At 41.2% G+C, this 22,329-nt stretch overlaps 1 protein-coding gene across 3 annotated transcripts in view; it reads left to right on the forward strand.

Annotated features, from left to right (window-relative positions):
* ASAP1 (ArfGAP with SH3 domain, ankyrin repeat and PH domain 1) overlaps positions 1–22,329 on the forward strand; it is a 338,316-nt gene that overhangs the window by 173,888 nt on the left and 142,099 nt on the right. For all 3 annotated transcript variants that reach the window (XM_058668479.1, XM_058668481.1, XM_058668480.1), the window contains exon 4: positions 21,388–21,460. In XM_058668479.1, coding sequence (XP_058524462.1) covers positions 21,388–21,460 — 73 coding nt within the window. The remainder of the gene's footprint in view (positions 1–21,387; positions 21,461–22,329) is intronic.

Here is a 22,329-nt window from a genome sequence, read left to right on the forward strand (position 1 = left end):
GAATATACTGAAGTATTTTTAAGGGTTGTTTGGATAACCATTGTTTCCTCATTTTTAAGGGAAGAAACTAGGTAGGTGAGAGTGAGGGCAGGGAACGAGAACTCGTACTGCCCGAGTCAGCTGCTGGGTGCAGTGGTGCCTTTGCTGTCTGAGGAGTAAGAGAGCTGGGCCGGCCCAGAGTCCTGTTCATCTGGACTGAATGATGACTTGGCATCGTATGTAGACCCTGGCAGCGTCTTCCTCCATGGCAGGCAGTGGGTGGCAAGACAAGGCACCAGTGCCTTTCTCTTTGCTTGCCTTCCTCATGACTAAAATCTTGCCATTTGCTTAGCATTCCTGATTTGATGTGCCTGAAAGCTAAGCCCACTTGAACTTTGTCCAAGAGGTGGCAGAGGGATTGATTCCAGCCACCTCCTAGTGATGTCTGTCCTCTATTTCATTCTGTTCATTCGCACTATTGCCTCATGCCATTGACTGTGCTTTGGATCTCATTTACTGCTGAGTCTTAATTTGTGTTTCAGTAGGATTTTGCGCATGACCCATGACCATGATGGGATCTTTTTTATTTTTAGTTCAGATTTCTTTTTTTTATTATTATTATTACAAAGTCAGATATACAGAGAGGAGGAGAGACAGAGAGGAAGATCTTCCGTCCACTGATTCACTTCCCAAGGGACCACAACGGTCGGTGCTGCGCCAATCCAAAGCCAGGAACCAGGAACCTCTTCTAAGTCTCCCACGTGGGTACAGGGTCCCAAAGCTTTGGGCCATCCCCGACTGCTTTCCCAGGCCACAAGTAGGGAGCTGGATGGGAAGTGGAGCTACCGGGATTAGAACCAGCACCCATATGGGATCCCGGCGCGTTCAAGGGGAGGACTTTAGCTGCTAGACCACGCCGTTGGGCCCAGTTCAGATTTCTAAAAGGATGGGATCTAATTAACCCAGCTCATCTTTCTTTTCTCCAGCCTTATCTTGGGTCGCTCAGTTGTCGTTGGGTCAAGCTATTGGTCAAATAAGTTATTGGCAGCTGAGAAGTGTAACCCTTTGCCACAAAACCTGGGAATGTCTTCCCTCATTCTCGAGTTACAGCACTTTGAAGGTGGACGTTATGATCAATACAAAATAACAGTTTGAACCAAGTAAATAAAAGCTCTTCATCATAGTGGTTAAGTGGTTATATAAGTGTTTGGGGAGATCTTTTTCTGTGTTTCCATGTTAAACAAAAGCAAAAATATTCTCAGTGCAAGGGGCTAGGAGTTACTTTTGATTTGAGGAGCTGTTTGTCCTCAATTACTGAGGCAAAGCAAAACTTTGGTTGGAATGTAGCAATTCTAGTGCAATGAGTCAAGGCTTCCACTGGTTTGCATTTGGTTTACATTTTTCGCTAACTCGTCATTCAAGAAAATTCTGTCTTTAGGGTCGTGGAAGAGGTCTCTATGTTTATTCTTCTGTAGAAGTAAAAAATTTAAAGCATTTAATAATGCATCTGAAGATAAACTTGTATTTGAGATCTGTTTTCCTAGAGATCCTTTGGGGAATTTTCAATATGGCCTCTTCTATAAATATTTTCCAAATTTTATGATAGTCTTTATCCCAACATGGATCTTGGAAAGTAAGGGGGTTCTTACAGTATAAATATTAGTTAAGATATTTGAGGAACTAGGAATTCCACTGACATTCAAAAGCCCCTTTCTTTGTAATTAATAAACAATTGTCTTCCATCACAAGGGTTTACTCAAAAGGACAGTGAATAAACCTGCTAACTCATCTAAAACCCCACATGCACTCATGCGCTTTTTTTTTCCTTCAGCAACACTAGGAACATGAAGATAGTCTTCTACATACTTTTTCCCCTAGCATGCTGGTAGTCAGCAAGTGATAAAAGTATGCATAATTTGTATCATGCATGCATTCCAGTTATCCTCAGTTACATTTTGTAGTAATTACAAAATTACAAAATTCATCTATTTCCTCTCAGACTTGTTAACCATGCTAGTTTTCATTCATTCTACAAGTTGCTGGATGGGGTAAATTCTCAGTAGTCTTAGAAATAAAAAAATAAATAAATAAAGAGCTAAGATAGGAAAGTAAATCTTGCCTGAAACCTGGAGCCCCTTCTTAATCTCCCTGTCCCAGGACCGTGGAGCATCTCCCACGTTGACACTTGAACTGTGTGTGTGTATGTGTGTGTGTGTGTGTGTGTGTGTGTGAGAGAGAGAGAGAGAGAGAGAGAGAGAGAGAGAACACGAATTGTTGAGATTTTGTTGTCAGAGATTCTTTAGGTTGCGTATATGATTGCCTCTCGTTACACCCACCTGGTTATCAGACTCTAATTCAGACAGACTGGAGTGATGTTACTTAGTTTACATATGATTTCTTCCTGCACATCTTTCCTCATAATCACAGCTGCCCAAGGTCTCCCCAGGCTTTCCAGTACCTTTTTACCTCTCTTTGTAGACCTCAAGCTTGTGCCCTGAAAGTAGAATTTGGATTTGATGAGGTAGCTGAGTCATCATGTTAGGTGGAAATAGCATGTAAGCAGAAGAACTGTGGAGTGTTTCTTAGAGAGATTCTGAGCTGGAGACTGACACACTGAAGCAGCACACTTTCCCTGCAGGTTGAAGAATGTCGTATGTACACACATGTCCGTATGTACACATCTGTAGCCATCCAAACTGTGATTAAGCACTAGAATCACCTTCAGGAGGTAAGACCGCTCTGGTGTGAGAGGTTATCCCTCAGCTGGGGCAGGACAGCAGATGCCTTAATCATCATATGCAGTTTCCCTAGCAGGGCCTCTGTACAGTGCACTGTGTGGATCGAGATGCCCACACCTTCTTGCTTTCTCACTCATTTTGACAGGTACACGTAGCTGGATCATTGTAGACTATGTTCTATATGAGCTTCCTCCAGAAGAAGATGTAGCAAAGAGACTTTGCAGTTTCATCAAATACTATGTTTGATCTTGAGGGAGAAAAAAGCAGACTTATTTGTTACTACAGTATATCTGTTAAAACTTATCTTCCTCCACAAATGTTAAGTAATTGGGAAGAGGTGCTGTGTTCATCCTCTACTGTGTGCAGCCATGGTGTAACACTGTTTATGTCATAGCACACTGGTCAGAGAGGGTGAGTGAGTCAGCAGGCCCAGGGGATCCCTTAGAGGTCTGATTGAGCCAGATTTGCCCCAGACCCCAGGAATCTCCCTGAGAGAAGGAGTATCCAATTTTTTTCTTCAAAAATTTAATATAGTCCAACTATAAGTTACCTCAGAATTTCCTAAAAATAATCACTTGAGAAGGTTTTTTTTTTATTTTTAAATAATCTTGAGTATAGCTGATGGTTAAGAGATCATGAATAGCCCTCACACTTTTTCTTGCAAAAAATACCCAGAAACATACAATTGTCTTGCCTTGGGTTTTTTTCTTCCAAATTTTTCTTTATATGAAATATAGAAACTGACAGAGATCCCCATCCACTGGTTCACTCTCCGAATGCGCACAGCAGCTGCTCTCACAGGCTGCCGTCAGGTGCCTAGAACTCAGGCCACCTGGCTCCCAAGGGTGACATTTGTAGGAAGCACGCATAGGGAGGAGAGCCGTAACTTGCTATGAGAAGCTTCCATCAGAAGAGGCATCTTAACAATTTCACTAAGCAGCCACTATTGCTTGTCTTGCCTTTTAAAGGTGCGGGTCATTGGACTAAGACCTATCTGAACTTTCATAATTCTTTTTCAGGGAAGATGTCACAGAAATGCAATTAACTATCCCCCTCTTCCTGTCCATTACAGTAAACTTAAAAAACATATGGAAACAGTTCCTCTAGACTGTTGCTGAAGAACTGTGCTATTGTAATAATATGGGGGAAAATGTGCAAGGGGATGTAAATCGGTAGGGTGGGAGGGGAAGTCCCTGAACCTATATAACTGTATCATGAAAAGTAAAAATAATAACCATAAAAAATATGCAAGTGTGTGAGACTGTTCCATCTAGCTAATTAGGAAAATCACATGTGATAAGGTCATGGTGGTCTGTAAAACTAAATAGTAAAGAACAGATTTTCTAAATTATGGCTTGATATTTTTGTACAGTTGTAGCGAACGAATATGCACATTTGTTGACTCCAGGTCCGGCAATCTATCAGTTGTTCTGTTTTGCCTGTCTGCTCTTTCGGTCTGAGCTGTGCATTTAACGGGAAGCTTGAGGCAGCTGCAGAGGCTTTCTGTCTAGAGCAGTTTCAGTGTGGTCTTACAGAAGAGGCCTGACAAGGACGTAAAGGGAATTTCCAGCATTTTAGCATCCACTTTGAGGTTTTCTTTCTACTGTAGTAGCTCAAGAGAAATTACTTCAGTTATTAGCTGAAATGAAAGGGGACAAATGTAAAAAGAGTAAAAAATAGGAGACTGTTTGAAGTTTGTTGTGCACAAATAAGGACTTTGCATGAAATTTCAAGAAAGGTTCTCTGTGAGTTAGTAATCCCCAGGCAGAGGCGACAAAGGCCCAGCCCATGGCAGTGAGTGAGTCATCACTTCATTCCTCTGAACTGCAGGCAGATTGTTACTGTGTTAAATCACCCTGGGTCATGAATTTGTGAATGAGGCTATAGGGGGAGATTCATCTCTTCAGAGCATTAATTTCTTACCCCCTACTTTGAAATTTTTTAATGCCATAAATGAAAGGACAGATACCCTTCCTAAATTTATTTTTGGAGTTGATGAGATAGGGGGGTTGAGGGGAGCCTGTTCACCGGTTACCTCAAAATTAAGAGAAAGTATGAGTGAGAAATATGGGAGTTGAAACAAGGACATTTCTTGGTAATTTGGAGAAAGAAATCAAGTCTATCAGCATTCACGTATATTATGTATCTGCTATAAGGGTGCAAAACATTGCTTTTAGAATATGAAACTGTGGGAGTTTGGGGGGGAATCTCAGCCTATACAAAATTGTACCACATAACTCAAAATTCAAAATAAAAATATTAAAAAAAGAAAAACAGTAGATGGAAGATCTTCCTGTAAATCTTCCTTTCCAATAAAAATAAATGTTTTTTTAAATAAAAAGAATATGAAACTGTGAGAGTCCTGTGGTGCCCCAGCCTGAGAACTCCTGAGAGCTACATACCAACTGTGAAGCGAGCATTTAGTGTGTTCCCGGTGCTCTGGTGCACCATATAAAGTAGTAGGATGAAGATCCTGAAGCCCACAGGTAGTAGGAGAACGCCTGGACATGGGGCGGAACTTGGTCCACGCCAAGTGAGCCCTGGTGCCTGTTTCCACAGCACTCGTACTGAATGACTGGAAAGCAGTGGATGATGAAATCCAATGCCTGCGCTTGTCCATGGGACCTGTGAGAGGGGGTGAAGGGGGTGAGTGCAGGTTGAGGTAGTCTGTGACAGCTTCACAGCCAGTACATCTGTGTAACTCTGAAAGAGGCCAGTGGAGCGTGGCCGGCCATCTCACCGAATATGCCGAGATGAAGAATGTGAACAGGGTGGGCATTTGGAAAACAGTGCTGGATCACAGCCTTTCGTGGAGGAGAAAGACTCCTCAGGCAGCTCAATCTTACCTTAACATCTGCCTTCACGGAGCTGCAGCCCAGAGAGCGTATGCCTGGAGAGCCTGTAGCAACCAAAGGAGCTGGCACAGTGTCTGTTCCCTGGGCTGCATGGATTCTTATTACCGGGACAAGATGAGTGCAGAGTTCAGATTAGCCCAGTGTATTTTACAGGAAAGGCTCGGCTTAGGATTTTAAATCTTCCAAGTCTTTCAGAGTTCAGATTAGCCCAGTATATTTTACAGGAAAGGCTCGACTTAGGATTTTAAATCTTCCAAGTCTTTAATTGTTCATAAGATAACTCAAGAAATCATAAAAGATCGTTTTCAGTCCCTAGAAAATACTTGACAAAGGTTTGGTTTGGACCGTTGGCAACCGCTTGCATTCTGTGCCCTAGGTTTACATGAGGTGTCTTCTTGGGGAACTGATGGGGGAGTGGGTAGGCACTCATGTAAAGGACGGGGTGGAAAGGAGAGGTGTTTCTGAGAACAAATAGTTGGCAAACATATTGCGTTAAAGACTTCAAATGAGAGTTTGGGGACATTTTTTGCAAACTTGCTGATTATAGTTTGATATAATTGCATTATTTGGGCTAGGTAGACCACAATCAGGAAAATATAACCCTTAGGAAATAATTATAAATATGTGAATGTCCTTAAACCTTGCACTTTATCGTGTGTACTAGACAAAAAGCCTGTGAAAAGGTGTTCTCACCATGAAGCTCTGTCCCTTATGCAAAGTCTTCCAAAGCAGTGCATTGTTAAAACTGATGCCAAACCATGTGTGGTTTATTTGGGGTGACTGTGACTGGTTTTAAACCATTTGTCGTAGTTGGCCCTGTCTTTGGGTAGTGGGTGACTGTTTTCAGTCTTGATACGGGGTGATTGAAGGCTCTCTGAGATCCATCACTTTTAACGTTATATGAAGTTCCACTTCAGCAGCTCAGTTGCACTTACTAAGAGAGATCTTTTCTTTAAGCACATATATTATGACTTCTATGCTGGGCCTACTCAGCCTCTCGGAAGTATCCACTGAATGTGTTACTGGTTTCACAGTGTGGACATCCAGAAAATAACTCACTTATGTATGAGAAATGGGGCTGCCCTAGGGTACCCTCAAATCCTTCCTTTCCATTTCTGTACTGTTGGGACTAGAAGCCATGTCTTGAACCATTAATAACTCTTCAGTTTTCTTCCCAGCACTATATTTCGGGAAATCATTTGAAAGGACTCGCGTACTACAAATAGACACACAAAAAGCTTATAGTTTAACTCCATAGAATATGATTCAGTAAAAACTTCTGAATTTATTTATCAAGAATGAATTTTCTTTATTCTTCCTACCTCCAAGCTATATTTTTTCTTAAAGATTTTCTGTAATTTGTGGGTTTTTTTGAGATTTATTTATTTTTATTACAAAGTCAGATATACAGAGAGGAGGAGAGACAGAGAGGAAGATCTTCCATCCGATGATTCACTCCCCAAGGGGCCACAACGGCTGGTGCTGCGCCAATCCAAAGCCAGGAACCTGGAATCTCTTCCAGGTCTCCCACATGGGTGCAGGGTCCCAAAGCTTTGGGCCATTCTCTGCTACTTTCCCAGGCCACAAGCAGGGAGCTGTTTGGGAAGTGGAGGTGCCAGGATTAGAACCAGCACCCATATGGGATTCCGGTGCGTTCAAGGCGAGGACTTTAGCTGCTAGACCACGTCGCCACCCTGATTTTCTGTAATTTGTGATGTGTTTATTCACAGAATACATTTTTTTTTTCAGAAAATTTTTCCTCCGATATCACACTACAATGCCCGTGCTTAGAAACCCTTTGCATCTCACTGTGATTGAGGTGTGACACCTCGCAGTCCCTGAGGTGAGGAGTCATGTCTCTCTTCCTTGGTGCTGAAGTGCTGTGCCACCTGGCTAGTTATCTAGCAGATGTTTCCATAGAATGGAGGTAGAAATGTTTTCCCACAAGCTTTGTAGTTGCATCCTCAATATATCAAAAGTCTGAGTTACTTTCCAGGGATTTCAAATAATTTTTGTGTGAAAATAAACTTTTCAGTTCTATTTTTCGCAAACTTTGTGAAGTATCCCCATAGGTGACGGGAACAAAAGAAATAAATGCACTACATCTCAGAAAACACAAAGTCTGTTGAGGAAAGCATCTCTGAAGTAGGAATGTGCTTCTTTAAAGAAATAAGGTTTAATTAAAATTAGCGTGGCCTAGTGGCTAAGGTCCTCGCCTTGATCCCATATGGCCACTGGTTCTAATCCCGGCAGCTCCACTTCCTCTCTATCTCTCCTCCTCTCAGTATATCTGACTTTGTAATAAAAATAAAATAAATCTTTAAAAAAAAATTAGTTTGATTTGTAGAAAACCTTCCCAAATCTTGTGAACAGTTTTTCTTCCAGGAAACAAAACACAATGGAATGTAATATTCTTTGTGCTTCAGGGCAAATGCTGGTACTGCATCCCTGTCTTCCTTAAGCAGTCTGACTCAGAGTGTGCCAGAAGCCATGACCGTACTCCTGCTAGTAGGACTTGTGACTGCCGACAAGTTTGGGAAAGTACATGTTAAAGGCTGGTGTGTGTGTGTGTGTGTGTGTGTGTAAGGCAGGCAGTGTTTCACATTAACCTTTGGATCCTTTTAAGATGTCTGTACTTTTTTTTTAAAAGCTTGATTTATTTTTGTTGGAAAGTCAGATATACAGAGAGGAGAGACAGAGAGGAAGATCCGCGCGGGGAAGGCGGCTGCCAAAATGCGCTCGGTCACGTAGGTGAGGTCCAGGTCCCAGCGCCGTTCCATGAGAGGGTCCAGGCTGAAGCTCCTGGGGGAGGGGACAGGGCGCATGGAGGGGCGCGAGGGGTGTCCAGGGGTGCTGGGTGCAGAGGCGGAATCCCGGCTGGGGTGGGCGCTGCCCTGGGTGCCCCCACTTACCGGGGCAGAGTGCACTCCCCAAATGGCTGCAGCTGTTGGAGCTGAGACAATCCAAACCAGGAGCCTCTTCTGTCCCACATGGGTACAGGGTCTCAAGGCTTTGGGCTGCCTTGCTCTGCTTTCCCAGGCCACAAGATGGGAAATGGGGTAGCCAGAACACAAACCTGCACCCATATGGAATCCCAGCGTGTGCAAGTGAGGACCTTAGCTTTCAGGCTACCGTGCTGGGACGCAAGATGTCTGTACTTTATACTAACCATTACTCTTTATGGCACTCATGCAGTTTGCAAGATCTCTGTGACATTTGTGGTACGTGACCATATTTTAAAAGTCCAAAACTTATTTTTCAGTGTCAGGACTTAGGTGGATCAGGAATTATTAATATACTAAAAAATACCATTAGGGATTATTGCTATTGTATAATCATGTTGAAGCACATACATATATGACAAAATTGTCCTAGTATGAGAAACTTCTGATTGTTTTTACACTCATGTTGAAAGGTAGATTTTGTAACAAATACCTTGAATAATGAAAGTGAGAAATTCCCCACAAGGTTAATTTTCATCAGCAGGAGTGCCTAGGTAGGAAACAAGTGATGGGTCAGAATGACGAAGTTGTGGAGCTGCTAATGTGCTGTGGCTCTCTACGCCTGTGCCGAAAAAACTATGTAAAATGACTTGCAGCCTAATAGTGCAAGAGGCAAAATATAGGTTACATGTAAAATGCAGAGACTGTGCAAGAATAAAGACAGGAAGTCAACAAAAATTGCTTGCAAATCATGGAATTGTGGGTGGACTTTATTTATTTATTTATTTATTTTACTTTTTTGTTACCTTTTTTAAAGAAATAAAAGTTTTTTTTAAACATTTTTTGTTTGCTTTGTTTTTGTTTTTTCTTTTTTTTTTTCCTCCAGTAAAACAGATGCCCTAAGGTGGCTTGTGATCAGGAAGGTATGCAAAGGAATGCCTGTTTCTATTTGCTCTTAAAACAGTAATAAATTTATTTATTTTTATTATTAATTATTTTTCTTTTTGATTTTTATGTAGTTGATTAGGGTGATTAGGGTCAAGGTAATAAATTTAAGGTTGTGGGACATCTATAAATTGAATACAATTTTAAACTTTTAGTTTCGGGGTTGAATTTCAACATAACATACATTAGAAACAACACCAGGGCATAGCTAGCCGAGCCTTTGTCTCTCATGCCAGCACCTCATATGGACACCAGTTTAGGTTCCAGCTGCTGCATTTCCAGTCCAGCTCCTTGCAGAGGAGCCTGGGAAAGCAGCAAAGGATGGCCCAAGTCCTTGGGCCCCTGGGTCCTGACTCCTGGCTCCTGGCTTCAGAATGGCCCAACTCCAGGTGTTGCTGCCATTTGGAAAGTGAACCAGCAAATGGAAGATCTGTTTCCTTTCTGTGTAACTCTACCTTTTCAAATAAAGATTAATTTAATATATATATACACACACGCATATATATCATGGGAGCTTAGGAAACATTATACAGCATCTCCTGAGAACCTTACTCTCCTCAGAAAGGGAAGATGGCAATGATAGTATTTGGACAGGTGGAAAACCAGAAATGAAAATGAGTATGTTACAGTAAGATGAAGACGCTGTTTTGTCTTCAGATGATGTTAATGCCATTAGGTCACTCTTCTGTGCTAAGTTCAAAGATAATAGATTTGTTGCTACTACTGAAGAAGAACTGTTGCTCTGCATGGCAGTGTCCTTCCACACACTGGACAGTGCGGGCTTCTCTGTGTATGGACATCAGCTTGGCTGCATTCTGTGTGCGGCTTACCCTGCCTTTCACATAGTACCTTTCACATAGTAGCAGTCAGCGTTTGAGGCATCGTAGTGTATTTTTGAGCCATTGGGTCACGACTCAGTCATACAAGTTTAGTAGGACATCCTAGGATCTGACAGCTTAGTGGTTTCAGTCTTGTCGCCAGCAAAGGTTCCTGTTCTTGTGAGGTGGAATAAGACAAGTTCTCGTGATCCTAAAAGGACATGACTTGTGGAACTCCTTCGTGGTTTAGGTTCTTATTCTCTGGAGGAACTCTCTCTGTGTTATAACAGGGAAGTGGTGTTTTCATGACTATTTTTGGTCTTTAAATACCTTGTTGTACCTATAATTATTATTTTCCCAAGAATGGAGCTGAAATTGCTTCAAGATGAAAGCCATGGTGCTTGTGGGTGGGTATGCTACTCCGAACTTTAGAACTACAGCAGAAATTAGAGGCTCACAAGGTAATTGCTGTGATTACAGTTTTCTTTTTGGCCCCAGACAGGAGTTCTTGAAACACAATATTCTACTAATTTTTTAAATGTACAATTTGCTAGGCGACACGGAAATTACTCAGAGTGTATACTGTGTCTCCTTTATTTTCTATGTAAGTCAGCATAGTGTTGGGTCCTTTCAAAGTACTGAGGAAAAAGCTGGCATTGCGTTTATTGCAAGACAATGTTAAAAGGCATACAGCAACTTTTCAGTAGTAAATCTACCTTGTATTATTGAATAAGGGAATTAAAAGAAAAAATTGCCTGATAATAACATAGCAATTGTTTTTATACTATCTCTACTTCTGTAAACTTTACATTTCTAGGTGATTTGCAGTATAATACTTGTAATTTCATGCTGTAAATGATATTTTGTAATATTTGCAGAACAAACAGTCAAAACATGATGGTGTTTTATCCTAATTATCCCCTGTTATTTCTAGTAATCGTATAGTTAACTGTGCTGTTTGTATGTTTTTACTGTATTATTACACTGTTATTAGGGTCGGATTGTTGCTGAAGACATTTTGTAGCACATAAAAATACTTAATTTTGTGCTGCTTCAGCAAATGCATGCGATGAGCTGTGTTCCAATCAAGGTGAGCAGCTCTGTCTGCCCAAATGTTTATTTCTGTGTTGCAGATTTTATATGTAAAGCACAACTCTGGGAAACACTGCCAACAGTGCTCGGAGGGCATTTGAGCAGAGCTGTGTTTTTCATTATTGTTGAGAGAGTAGCAATAGCAGTTCTGCCAAGTGTTATTAGAAATGAGATTAATGTGCCAAATGTTAACAGTTTTGTGACTTGAAGCAGCTTGTCTTCTATATGGATTGTGGCCACTTATCTGAAGTTACTTCATTCATTCTTTTCTTGTTTCTTTTTTCCTACATCCTTTTAAGACTTTTTAAAACAACATTTCATTATCGTTTTACTTGAAATTTTTCACTGTTCAGTGTGATTGAGATTACTTGCATGTGATTGCTTTTTTCGTTGTCTTACATTAATTTCTTTTGTTCCTCTGGTCGTGGGCAGCTCTTTAACCACAGCGCAACAATGGTGCATGCTAATTATAGTAGAGATGTCTGCCTTTGCCAGGGATTTCTATTGTAACTTCCCACCCCCTCAATTAAATCTTATTTTGTGTTTTGTGCTCTGTGAGGATTAATAGAATTTTTATCTTTTCCTGCATAGTGTGTTGTTGACATTGCAGTCAGCAGTTCTTTATGATGAGTGTAGTACTTACATGTTTTGAGATCCAAGTTTGTTAGACATTGTATTTATTCTGTTGTATTTTGTTTGAAAGACAGATTTACAGAAATAAAGATCTTCCAACCACTGATTTTCTCCCCAAATTTCCACAACAGCTGGACCTGAACCAATCCGAAGGCAGGAGCCTCCTTTTGGGCTCCCACAGAGATTTAGGGTCCCAAGGCTCTGGTCCGTCACCCACTTCTTTCCCAGGCCATAAGCAGGGAGCTGAATGAGAAGTAGAACAGCTGGGACACAAACTGGGGCCCATGTGGTATCCCCGGTGCTTGCAAGGGGAAAATTAGCCAATTGAGCCATCATGCCAGGCCCAGGATTTTGATTTTTGTTTTGTTTGTATTTTTAATTCAATTTGCTGTATCAGTGTCTGCAGAAACATGGCTTTGAAGGTGTACAAAAATAAAAACAAATTTCCAATTTTAATCCACTTAATTAGGAATTGCTGGATTGTAAAGTTATGTATGCTTTTTAAGCATCCTCATCTCTGCCTGATGTGCATTGAGTTTCTCCAGGAGAAGCAGAGTTGGCAGCTAGTATTTTCTAAATTTGTTATGAATCCTTGCTCTACCCCCATGTTTTCTAAAACTTGTCTGAGAGTTTTCTGTGGGTCACAGTATTGAGAATCACTTTAACTAGTTTGGTTATTTTTTTTACCCTGATCAGTTCTTTTTGAAAGTCGGGCATTAATTTTTAGGTATCATAGTACATGTAAATACATTGCTGGTGTTTCTTGAGCTCCTCTGCCTAATTAGTCTCAAGAACCAGATAGTTGATGAGTAGTTGTTAAATAAACAAGGGGTCTAAACCCCTGATGGAAGTGGAAAAGTCACCAGTGTCTTACAAACTGTGTTCCCTTGATGAAATTTCTGTCCTCAGAAGGTAAGCTGATGAGCCTGTTAGTGTGTGGCATGTAAGATGGGATAAAATATGTCGGGTTTCTATTATTAAAGAAGTATTCAGGAAAGAGAACACAGGCTTTGAGGGCAATTCTTACAGAGTTCAAAGCCTGGTTTTATCATTTCGCTTGGTTTTTGCTTGTTTGTGTTGACTTTGTCTCTTGATAGCTGCTTTCTGACACATTAGGATTTGTCTAACAATATGAAACTTTCAGAAAATTTCTTGAAGGACAGCAGATGCAGTGGGGTCACAGAAGTGGCTGGAACTGGGACCTGACCAAAGCTGCAATTTCTCCTTTTAATTGTGCTCTTCTGTTTTATTTTTGTAAGGTTTTTTTTTTTTTTTGTATTTATTCAAGAAGCAGAGAAAAAGAGGAAGACAGTACACAGAGAAAGAACCATAATGCACTGGTTTGCTCTCTCTAACTCCTGCAGTGGCCCAAGCACAGAGCTCAATCCAGCATTTTCACATGAAGTAAAAGAACCTAAAATATTTGAGCTATCACTGACTGCTCTGGGATCTGCATTAGCAGAATGCTGGACTCCAAAGCTGAGCTGAAACCTGAGCCTCTGGAGACCATGACTATGGTGTGACCTGTGGACCTCCTGGGGCAAGACTGGGTCCCCACCCGGCATAGAAGCCTTAAGGGTCTCTGTGGAAGGTGGAGTTCCTTAGGAAGGATCTGTTGATAATTGCTGTTTTACTCTTTCCAAAATTTAAGTTTCTTTTATTTGAAACCATGCTAAGAGGGTTGAAGCAGAATAATATCTCTAAAAGTTGAAAATATTTGATTTTTAGCAAAACAAAACAAGATTATATGAAATTTCTTCTGTGTACCCTGAGATCTAGATCTGTTCGTCAGTGCAGTCCCCTCCAGCTGGAGAAAGGAACGAAGCAGATTCAGTGTCTTAGGAGATTAATAATTTTGATATGTAAGTGTAAGGAAAAAGTCATTATAACCTGATAAATGCCCTCACACTACCAGTGAATACAGAGATTATTTTGCAATGGGAAAAGAAAAATGGTAAAAAGCTTAAATCATAAAAATTAGAGAGAGAGAATTGTAGCTGCTGGGATCCACTTTTCCATACTCCCAGAGGCCAATAAGGAGTCTGGTATTTTTGAGCAAAACATTAACCAAGAGTACCAGGAATGTGGATAGTCAGGGCAACACAGGTGGGAAGACTAGAAGGTAGTCTACAAAACTACTTTTGGAGTGAAAGGTGACTTGGAAGTAAAAGAAGACCTTAATAAAAACATGGTCAGGGTTTCTGTCTCAGTATTTTAGAAGAAAAAGCCAGACAGTGATATCATATTTAAAATTTAGATATTCTAAAATTTATATTTTAGGAATTCTACTGATTAGAAGATGTGTGGGTGGAGAATCTAAATGGGGAACCAGTAGGAGGCTGTTGATAGCACTTTGATGGGACATCACTAAGTCTTAGAGGTAGGCAAGAGCCGTTGGAATGGGCTTAAGAAATGCCCCAGTTTGCATTTGCTGGCCTGTTAGGTACGGGGCAGTAAGTAAGAGAAACAAGACTGGGGTTTCTTGCCGAGCACCTTGATGCTCAAGGAACTAAGTGGATATGGGGAAGGGATGGTGAGATCTGGAGGAAGCCGTAAGTTGGGGTGTGGTTGCAGAGGAAGTGGATTGAGCCACAGCAGAAATACTAAAGAAGAGTTCCATTTGTGACGTAGCCAGTTTAATGGCCCTTCCCTTTTTCAGTCTTGCTCCTTTAACTTCCATTCCCACCATAACTATCACAGTCATTTTTCTCAAGTCAAAACTAGTCACCTTACTCTTCCAAAATCCAGGTGCCTCCATCTTTGACCAGTGTTGCCTTCACAATGAAATCCAAACTTTTCGACATGGCCTTTTCTTCCCTGCGTTGCTTATACCCTCTGTTTTCGTGCTCTCCAGGTTCTTGGTTATTTTCAGTTCCCCTCCGCCCCCGCCCTTGAAGAGGGGAACTTTCTTTCCTTCAGTTGTACCTGCACCTCTAGTATGGACCTTGGCATCCGGAGGGCCAGGTGTTTGTGGATGGAGGGGAATGATAAGTGCGAGTGTCTGTCCTGTCCCTCATGTTCCTCTGCACAGACCAGACTGTTGAGTGACAGAAACATACTACAAATACTAATTAGGGAATCTGTCCTTTCTTAGTAGGACAGAGGTTTGTAGGAAAATGGAATTAAAGTGTTAAGTTCATTATGGTGCAGAACGTTCCTGAAATTCATAAATAGTTTTTCATCATATGTATTTTACATGAACTTTTTCAGACTCCTCATAAGCTCTCATCTTTAGAAGTCTTTTTAATAATTATTCTCAGATTACAAGGGAGGTAGGGAGGGAGGTCTTTTATCTACTGGTTAACTTCCCAAATGGCCTATCTTTAATGTTCCCCAAGGAAAGAGCTCCTGACTTCTTTACAGAGAGACTTTGGGCGTGGGAGGAAAAATGTTTTTAAGCTGTTGGTGCAGTGATATGATTAATGAATCCCTGGCTGATTTTTTGTTTTTAGAGTTTTCTGTTCTCTTCCTTCAACTACATCAGGTTGGAAAGTCTGGAAGTCCTGATTTTGCATCCTGGCTCTGACTCTTACTAGCTACCTGGTCTAGGGCCCTTCTCAGTTTCAATTTCTTTACTTGAAAAACTTGGGTTCTAGAAGCTCCTCATAAGTTACTGTGAGGAGTAAGTAATATATCCAACACATTGTCATTTTCATCATCATCATCATCACCATCAATGTGTGAGAGAAGGAAGACAAGAATAAGCTAAGAATCCTGTCTAGGGCCATACCCCCCGAACGCGCCCGATCTCTTTTGATCTCGGAAGCTAAGCAGGGTCGGGCCTGGTTAGTACTTGGATGGGAGAATAAGCTAAGAATCCAAGGTACTTAAGGGAAAGGAGAAAAAGAAGCAAGTGTCTGTCATGTGCTTGGTGTTGCATGCAGAAGGTGTTCACAGTACCATTAGTGTTAGACGGTGAGGAATTTGATATAGCCGCAGAACCCATTAGTGGCAGCCAAGCAGTGACATCAGGGTTCTTAGCCTTCAAACTTGTGCTCACAGCCACATCACACTTCTTATGTTGGGCCTGGCTCCAGTGCTGTATTCTGCTTTCGAGATGGCAGAGACGAGACTGTTACCCAGTGGTAGTTGATGGCTGGAACACTGATGATCACTTAGAACAGCAGTTACTCCTGGTGGTGACTTCGTATCAGATGGTGAGGAACCAGGCAGAATTCTAGTGATGAGGTGTAGGGAATGAGCTTGCGCATCAGAGGTGGAGTAGGTTCTCTTCACAGCATGCATGGAGTGACTGTGCTTGTGTTTGGCAGCAGGATTGACCTGAAAGGTCTTGAAGGGTATTGGTGGAGAAATTAGAAAGTGAGCATTTCCCCATATGTCACACATGCCAAAAACAAAAAAAAATTTTAAGATGGTGCTGTAGGAACCTTAGGTAAGGTGGCACTTCCTTCAAGTAGTTGGAAGAAACATCACTGCAAGTGGCCCGTTACATCTTTGCTTAGGTGTGAGTTGTGAAGGAGCTTGTCAAGTGGGCCCAAAGCCTCAAGAAATCCTTGCTGTTTGCACATCACCTTCTGCCCCGTGTCATTCAGCTACAGGAATGGTGAAGGACATTGAGTGTTTCCAGTTGAAGTCTGAATTCACAAGAGTCTGAATCTTAAGGAGCTTTAAGTCTCAAACAGTCCAGATAGACAGTATGAAATCTGTATCTGTAGATGACAGATTAACTTTCCATTTTTTGCTGTTTTATGCAAATCAGCTCTTATTTTGGGGTGATGATTTCCCCTTTGTATTGCAGATTCAATCAGCTCTTCTTAATCTTGAAACTAACAAGTGATAACATCTTTTCCCCCTTCTTTTCATGTAAACTATTGTTGCCATGTCCCTCTTTCTTCTGTTGCCAGGTATTCTGGGCTGTCACTTCCTGACCTAGCCCTCATTGTCGCACAGGGTGAAGCGTCTCATGCTTCACTACCCAGACTACTTTAGCAGGGGGCTGGGCTTCCAGCTCCGGCTTCTGCTCTGCCTCTCTGCCTTGACTGGTCTTTCATGCTGCTTCCCAAACCCCTTGTTCCTCTGTGACGGTAGGGGTTGAGGCTAGAGATGATCCTGGGAGCTCCTAGCGCAATGCAGATACTCTCCCATTTTTTTTTTTTTTTAGCTAATTTCAGATGGACACTTAGAAATGAAGTCATGTATGTTATCAGACTTAATGGTTTGAGAGAGTTGTTTTTGGCTCACAGGTCTGCCATTTCCCCTCAGGCCCTTGTGGACTTCATGCATGTGACATTTCTGAGGATGTGACTACAGTCACCTGTCAGGCAGTGGAGAGGTGGTGCAAGGTGGCACACTTACATGTGTTATTTCTAGAAGGAGCTTAGGCACCTGATTTAGCTCTTTCTAAATCACAGGGCTGTTTAAAGTAAATTTTGTTTGACTTCTTTCTTACCAGTGGCCAGATACTGGCCCTTAAAAAAAAGAAGTGTCACCCAATGTTCACTGTGACTGCAGCTGACACGTGGGAATGCTGTTGTTAACATCCTTTAAAAATGACCTTTACCACCCTCCCAGTTCCTCGATGGGTTGGTAAAACAGTCAGTAAACTCAGACTTTACCTCCCTCTGGTCAGAGGAAGTAGATGGATGACCTCATGAAGTGCTGTAACTGAAACCCCTCACTTTGTTCATGCAGACTCATGATCCTTGAATGTGTAAGCATTAAGGCCTGCTTGCTAATTTCTTTTTGAAATAGATCTGTCCTTATGTGCTCATCACTTTCAGCCTAAACTGTTAGCTTATTTTCTTTCAGAAACAGCCCTTCTCAAAAATAATGAAGAAATGATAAGATACAGAGAAAACTTAGGTGTGGCTTCTATAATGTATAGTTGGTGTAGTTGAACGGTTTTGGGTTGTTTTATCTCTTACTTGGTCTGTGACACTTGGCAAGCTGTTTCACTTCTCTAAAGCCTAAACTTTTTCATCAGATAAAAAGGCTATAATATGTATATAAAAACATGCCTGCTGGATTATTTTTAAATGTCCTTGTCATGAAAACAGTCTGTCAAAGGGGAAACAGATTGCATTCGTTCTGTTAAGTGATTGTACTCTTTGCATTATGTTAAGGTCTTTTACTCTCTGAGCAATTCAGATGCTTTTATAATTTAGCTCAAATGTATCTTTTAAAGCTGATAGGCGCCCCCCCATATAATGACACTGCATTTTTAGTTTCCACTCTTCCCAGATAGGGTTGGAATGCAGGATCAGGTAGTGGCTAGATCTGAACTCTGTTGTTAAAGATCTGCTTTAAATCCCTAAGCCTTGGGGAGGCTAACGTTTGTAAGACTTTGCTCCCTCACTTATAAAATGTGTAGTTTTAGTGTGTATTTCTTAGGATTTTTATGAGAAAGAGATGACTAAATCGCATTCATGAAAGTGGTACATATAAACCTGTGGGCAAGCTTTCTGGATCATGCTAAGCATTTAGTAAATATTAGTTATTTTTTTCTCTCAACTACAACTCGTAAGTCTTTGCATAAACTGAGTTTTTTTAATCTCTCCTGAAACTGTCATAAAATATTTTCTTAAGCAGGATGTCCAGTGTTACTGATTGTGAGATAACTAGAGGTACTGAACAGATGAGAATTTTCTCTACAAGTTAAAGAGACAAAATCATTTTAACGGTACCTTCTACTAATGGTGAGTGGTCCTAATTAGTTATTGAACATCTTTATGATACAGTCTTGAGTGAGCAGTGGCTGTGACAGCAAGTAGTACAATTTGAATGTAAATAAATAGACATAGTAGAGGTAGACTTGCAGTGCAAAAATCCTGGCTTTCATCATGGTAGTAAAAGCTTGGGTTTTGAGATTAGCAGACATTAGTGTAAAATGTGGCTAGTACTTTCTGGCTCTGTGAGCTTGGACAAGTTGTTTAATCTTGGGCTTATTACCTTTCTGCAAATATTTGTTGAAAGCTCATTAGGTTATCTGAAAAACAGAAATGATACTTCTCAAGGTTTTATAAAGATGCAACATAGGTGAGCTGATGGAAAGCAGATGTATATATAGTTTTTGATGTGTCCCATATACCAGGTATTGTGCCTAGTACATAAAAAGTGCTGAAGAAATTTTAGTTAAGCGTTTGTGATCGCAAGTAACAGACTATCAGTGTAAGCTGACTTGGGAGAAAATGGATTTATTGTCTCAAGTACTCTGGGTACAGAAAGCTTAGCAGTGCTAAATGGCTTGGGACAGTTGGAAACAGGCACTCTTCTCTTGTCCTGTGCACTGTCTGTTAATGTCATTCTGGCTGACCAGATGCCTCGATGCGTACGGGGCTAGAACTCCTGGTGGTCCCAGAATGATACAGAAAGAGACTGAGCACTGAAGATCTGTGTCCACAAGTCCAGAAATCCTCAGAGGGAGTCTCTGAGCCCAACATGAGTCAGACATTCACCTGACCATCCACTGGTGTCTAGAGGAGAGGACCTGAAGGAAAACCGCACTCCACTATGTTATAATGGCAAGAAAGAACATTTCCACATGAATAATGACAACCTTTGCGTTTATTCTTTTCCACTCCCTGTATGACATTCAGGGGAGTTCTTAGTTAACCTCTGCAGGCTTCAGTTCTCTCGTCTAAGGTTCTGAGATTTAGTTCATGTTCTGGTGTGAGTATATGTGTAACAGGTTGTAAGATTTAATTTATTTAATTTGAAAGACAGAGAGCCCAGAAGGGATCTCCCTTCCGGTTTATTCTTCAGATGCCCTCCTAAGTAGAACAGCCAGGAAGTCAGTCTGGGTCTCCCGTTTGGGTAGCAGAAACTAAGCACTTGAGCACTCACCAGCTGTCTCCAGGGGCTGGGTCATTGGGAAGCTGGAATTGGTTGTGCAGCTGGGACTCAAACCCAGGCACTGTGATGGGTGATGTAATTGTCCCAGGCAACATCTTAGCCACTGTACCAAACATCTCTTCTACTGCAGGGTTCATTGCTTTTAACTGTTACTCTTTGTGCATTCCATGTCTTGACCCAGCATCTAGAAAGTCCCAGTCTGTGAACCACAGAGTTCTTGGAAGCCGAGGGAGGCTTGAAGTTATTTTGACAGTTACTTTCATGTGCCATTTGCATAGTAGTACTTCACGAAGTTCATGGGGAAAAAAATGGAATTAAGAGATACTTGTTTGGGCACACACACACAAAAATACTTTGAATTCCATTCATACTTTAATAATAATAGTTTTTTTTTCATGATTTTTTCAAGACCTTTTATATACTGACTATCCCTCTCCTTTTAAAGCTTTTGAAATCTAGCACATCCATAAAATAATATTCTGAGTGAATAGTTTATTGAATTTTTTTTTTAAAGATTTATTCATTTTATTACAGCCAGATATACACAGAGGAGGAGAGACAGAGAGGAAGATCTTCCGTCCGATGATTCACTCCCCAAGTGAGCCGCAACGGGCCGATGCGCGTGGATCCGATGCCGGGAACCTGTTACCTCTTCCGGGTCTCCCACATGGGTGCAGTGTCCCAATGCATCGGGCCGTCCTTGACTGCTTTCCCAGGCCACAAGCAGGGAGCTGGATGGGAAGCGGAGCTGCCAGGATTAGAACCGGTGCCCATATGGAATCCCGGTGCGTTCAAGGCGAGGACTTTAGCCACTAGGCCACGCCAGCAGGCCCTAGTTTATTGAATTTTAAGAGAAAATTCTAACAAACATAATTGTATGTCTGTCTCCTGAATTAACTATCTATCACCACCAATAGTTTCCTAGATTAGCATATGTAGATTGATGTAGCTGTTAAATGCATATTAAAGATATCATTTAAAAGCATTACTGGCATGCCAATAGCATTTTCTATACCATGTTCATTAGTAAACAGATTTTTTAAAATAAATTACCATATGTCATGGTTAATTTTTATTTAGCAGTAAAAGAAATCCTCAAATTTAAAAGTGTTGGGAAAAGCTCTTAAAAGGTCATTTCTAACTTATTCCACCCCTTCAAGTGTTCTTTTCTGGTCATAGTTGTCACGAGGTGAAGAGATGTCCCCTGGCTGCTGTGCCATTCATGTCTTAGGCTTACTTTCCTTTTTCGCTTACTGGGTTGCAAATTCACAACAAAGTGAACAAGTCTTGGGATTTGTAGATGCTTTGTATCTCTCTTGTTCATAGCTGAGCTTAGCATGGTAACTGACTGATTCCAGTGTTCTCCGTCTCACACAGTGCTGAGCTTTGTGGAATGACTCCATTATTTTATCCTGAAACATAGTTAGTGAAATGTCTCTGAAATTGTTGGTTTTTAGTAAATGTGTCAGTTTGTCATTGCCTTGGTGCTCAGCAGAACAGCTATGGCTGTTTCTCTTGTTTGTTGTCTTGACCAAATGTGCCAACATCCTTTTTCCCTGTTCTTTTCTTTCAGGCTTTAGACCAAGATAGGACAGCTCTGCAAAAGGTGAAGAAGTCTGTGAAGGCAATATATAATTCTGGTCAAGGTAAGCACCCTAGCAGGTCAGAGCATGGGCATTCTCAGCAAAGTCTGCACTTCACTTTGTTATTTACGAGATGTTACATTGGTAGAAGATTTGATGCAAATGTAAAAGTAAGTGGTTCAAAGAGATGTTGAGGCATTTTTGCCTTTTTAATCGCTCCTATCAGCACAAACCAGTTAGTGTTTCCACAGTAAGGTGAAAGCATTAGTTGTCTGGATTTTTTTTCACGTTTAGTAGTTGGGCGTCTGCAGCTCAGCCTCGGTTAAGCGGGGGATGCACTTTTCCTTCTTCACTGTAACTGTATACACTTGAAACTCAGTGTTGGCCCTGAGTGTGCAGTGAGATGGATACAGAACAAGGTTAAGTTCAGGTCTTTGTATTGGACAGCGGGGACTTTCCTGGGAGCTAGTTGTTTCCCTTTCTTGCTATTACTGCAGAGTTGTTGAAGAGACTTAATGTCTCTTTAAGGAGGCTGACCATCTGTGGAACTCAGTGAATGCCTGTTTCTCTTAATTTTATTGTTTCACAAATATAGAGCCAAATAGAATGCGAGCAAGGCAGAACTCAGCCCTCAAATGTTCCACACCCCCCACTCTTCAAGAACCACTAGCTTAACCGTACTGAAAAACAGTCTCTTGTTTTCTCTAGTGCTGTCTACCCCGTGACAGTTCCCTAATGCTGATTTTTGACATGTCGTGCTTTCTGGGGTTTTGATACCACTCCCTAATTCCTTTATATTCAATTAAGGTCTAACATGTAGTTAAGATAGATAAATAATTATCTTCTGGTTATATGGTGACCAAATGTAGCTTTGAGTCTTAGCTTCAATTACATACCTAATTGATCATACCTATCCTTTGTTTGATTTTAAT

Source organism: Ochotona princeps, chromosome 9 (assembly GCF_030435755.1).
Source record: "Ochotona princeps isolate mOchPri1 chromosome 9, mOchPri1.hap1, whole genome shotgun sequence".
NCBI classification, from domain to species: domain Eukaryota; kingdom Metazoa; phylum Chordata; class Mammalia; order Lagomorpha; family Ochotonidae; genus Ochotona; species Ochotona princeps.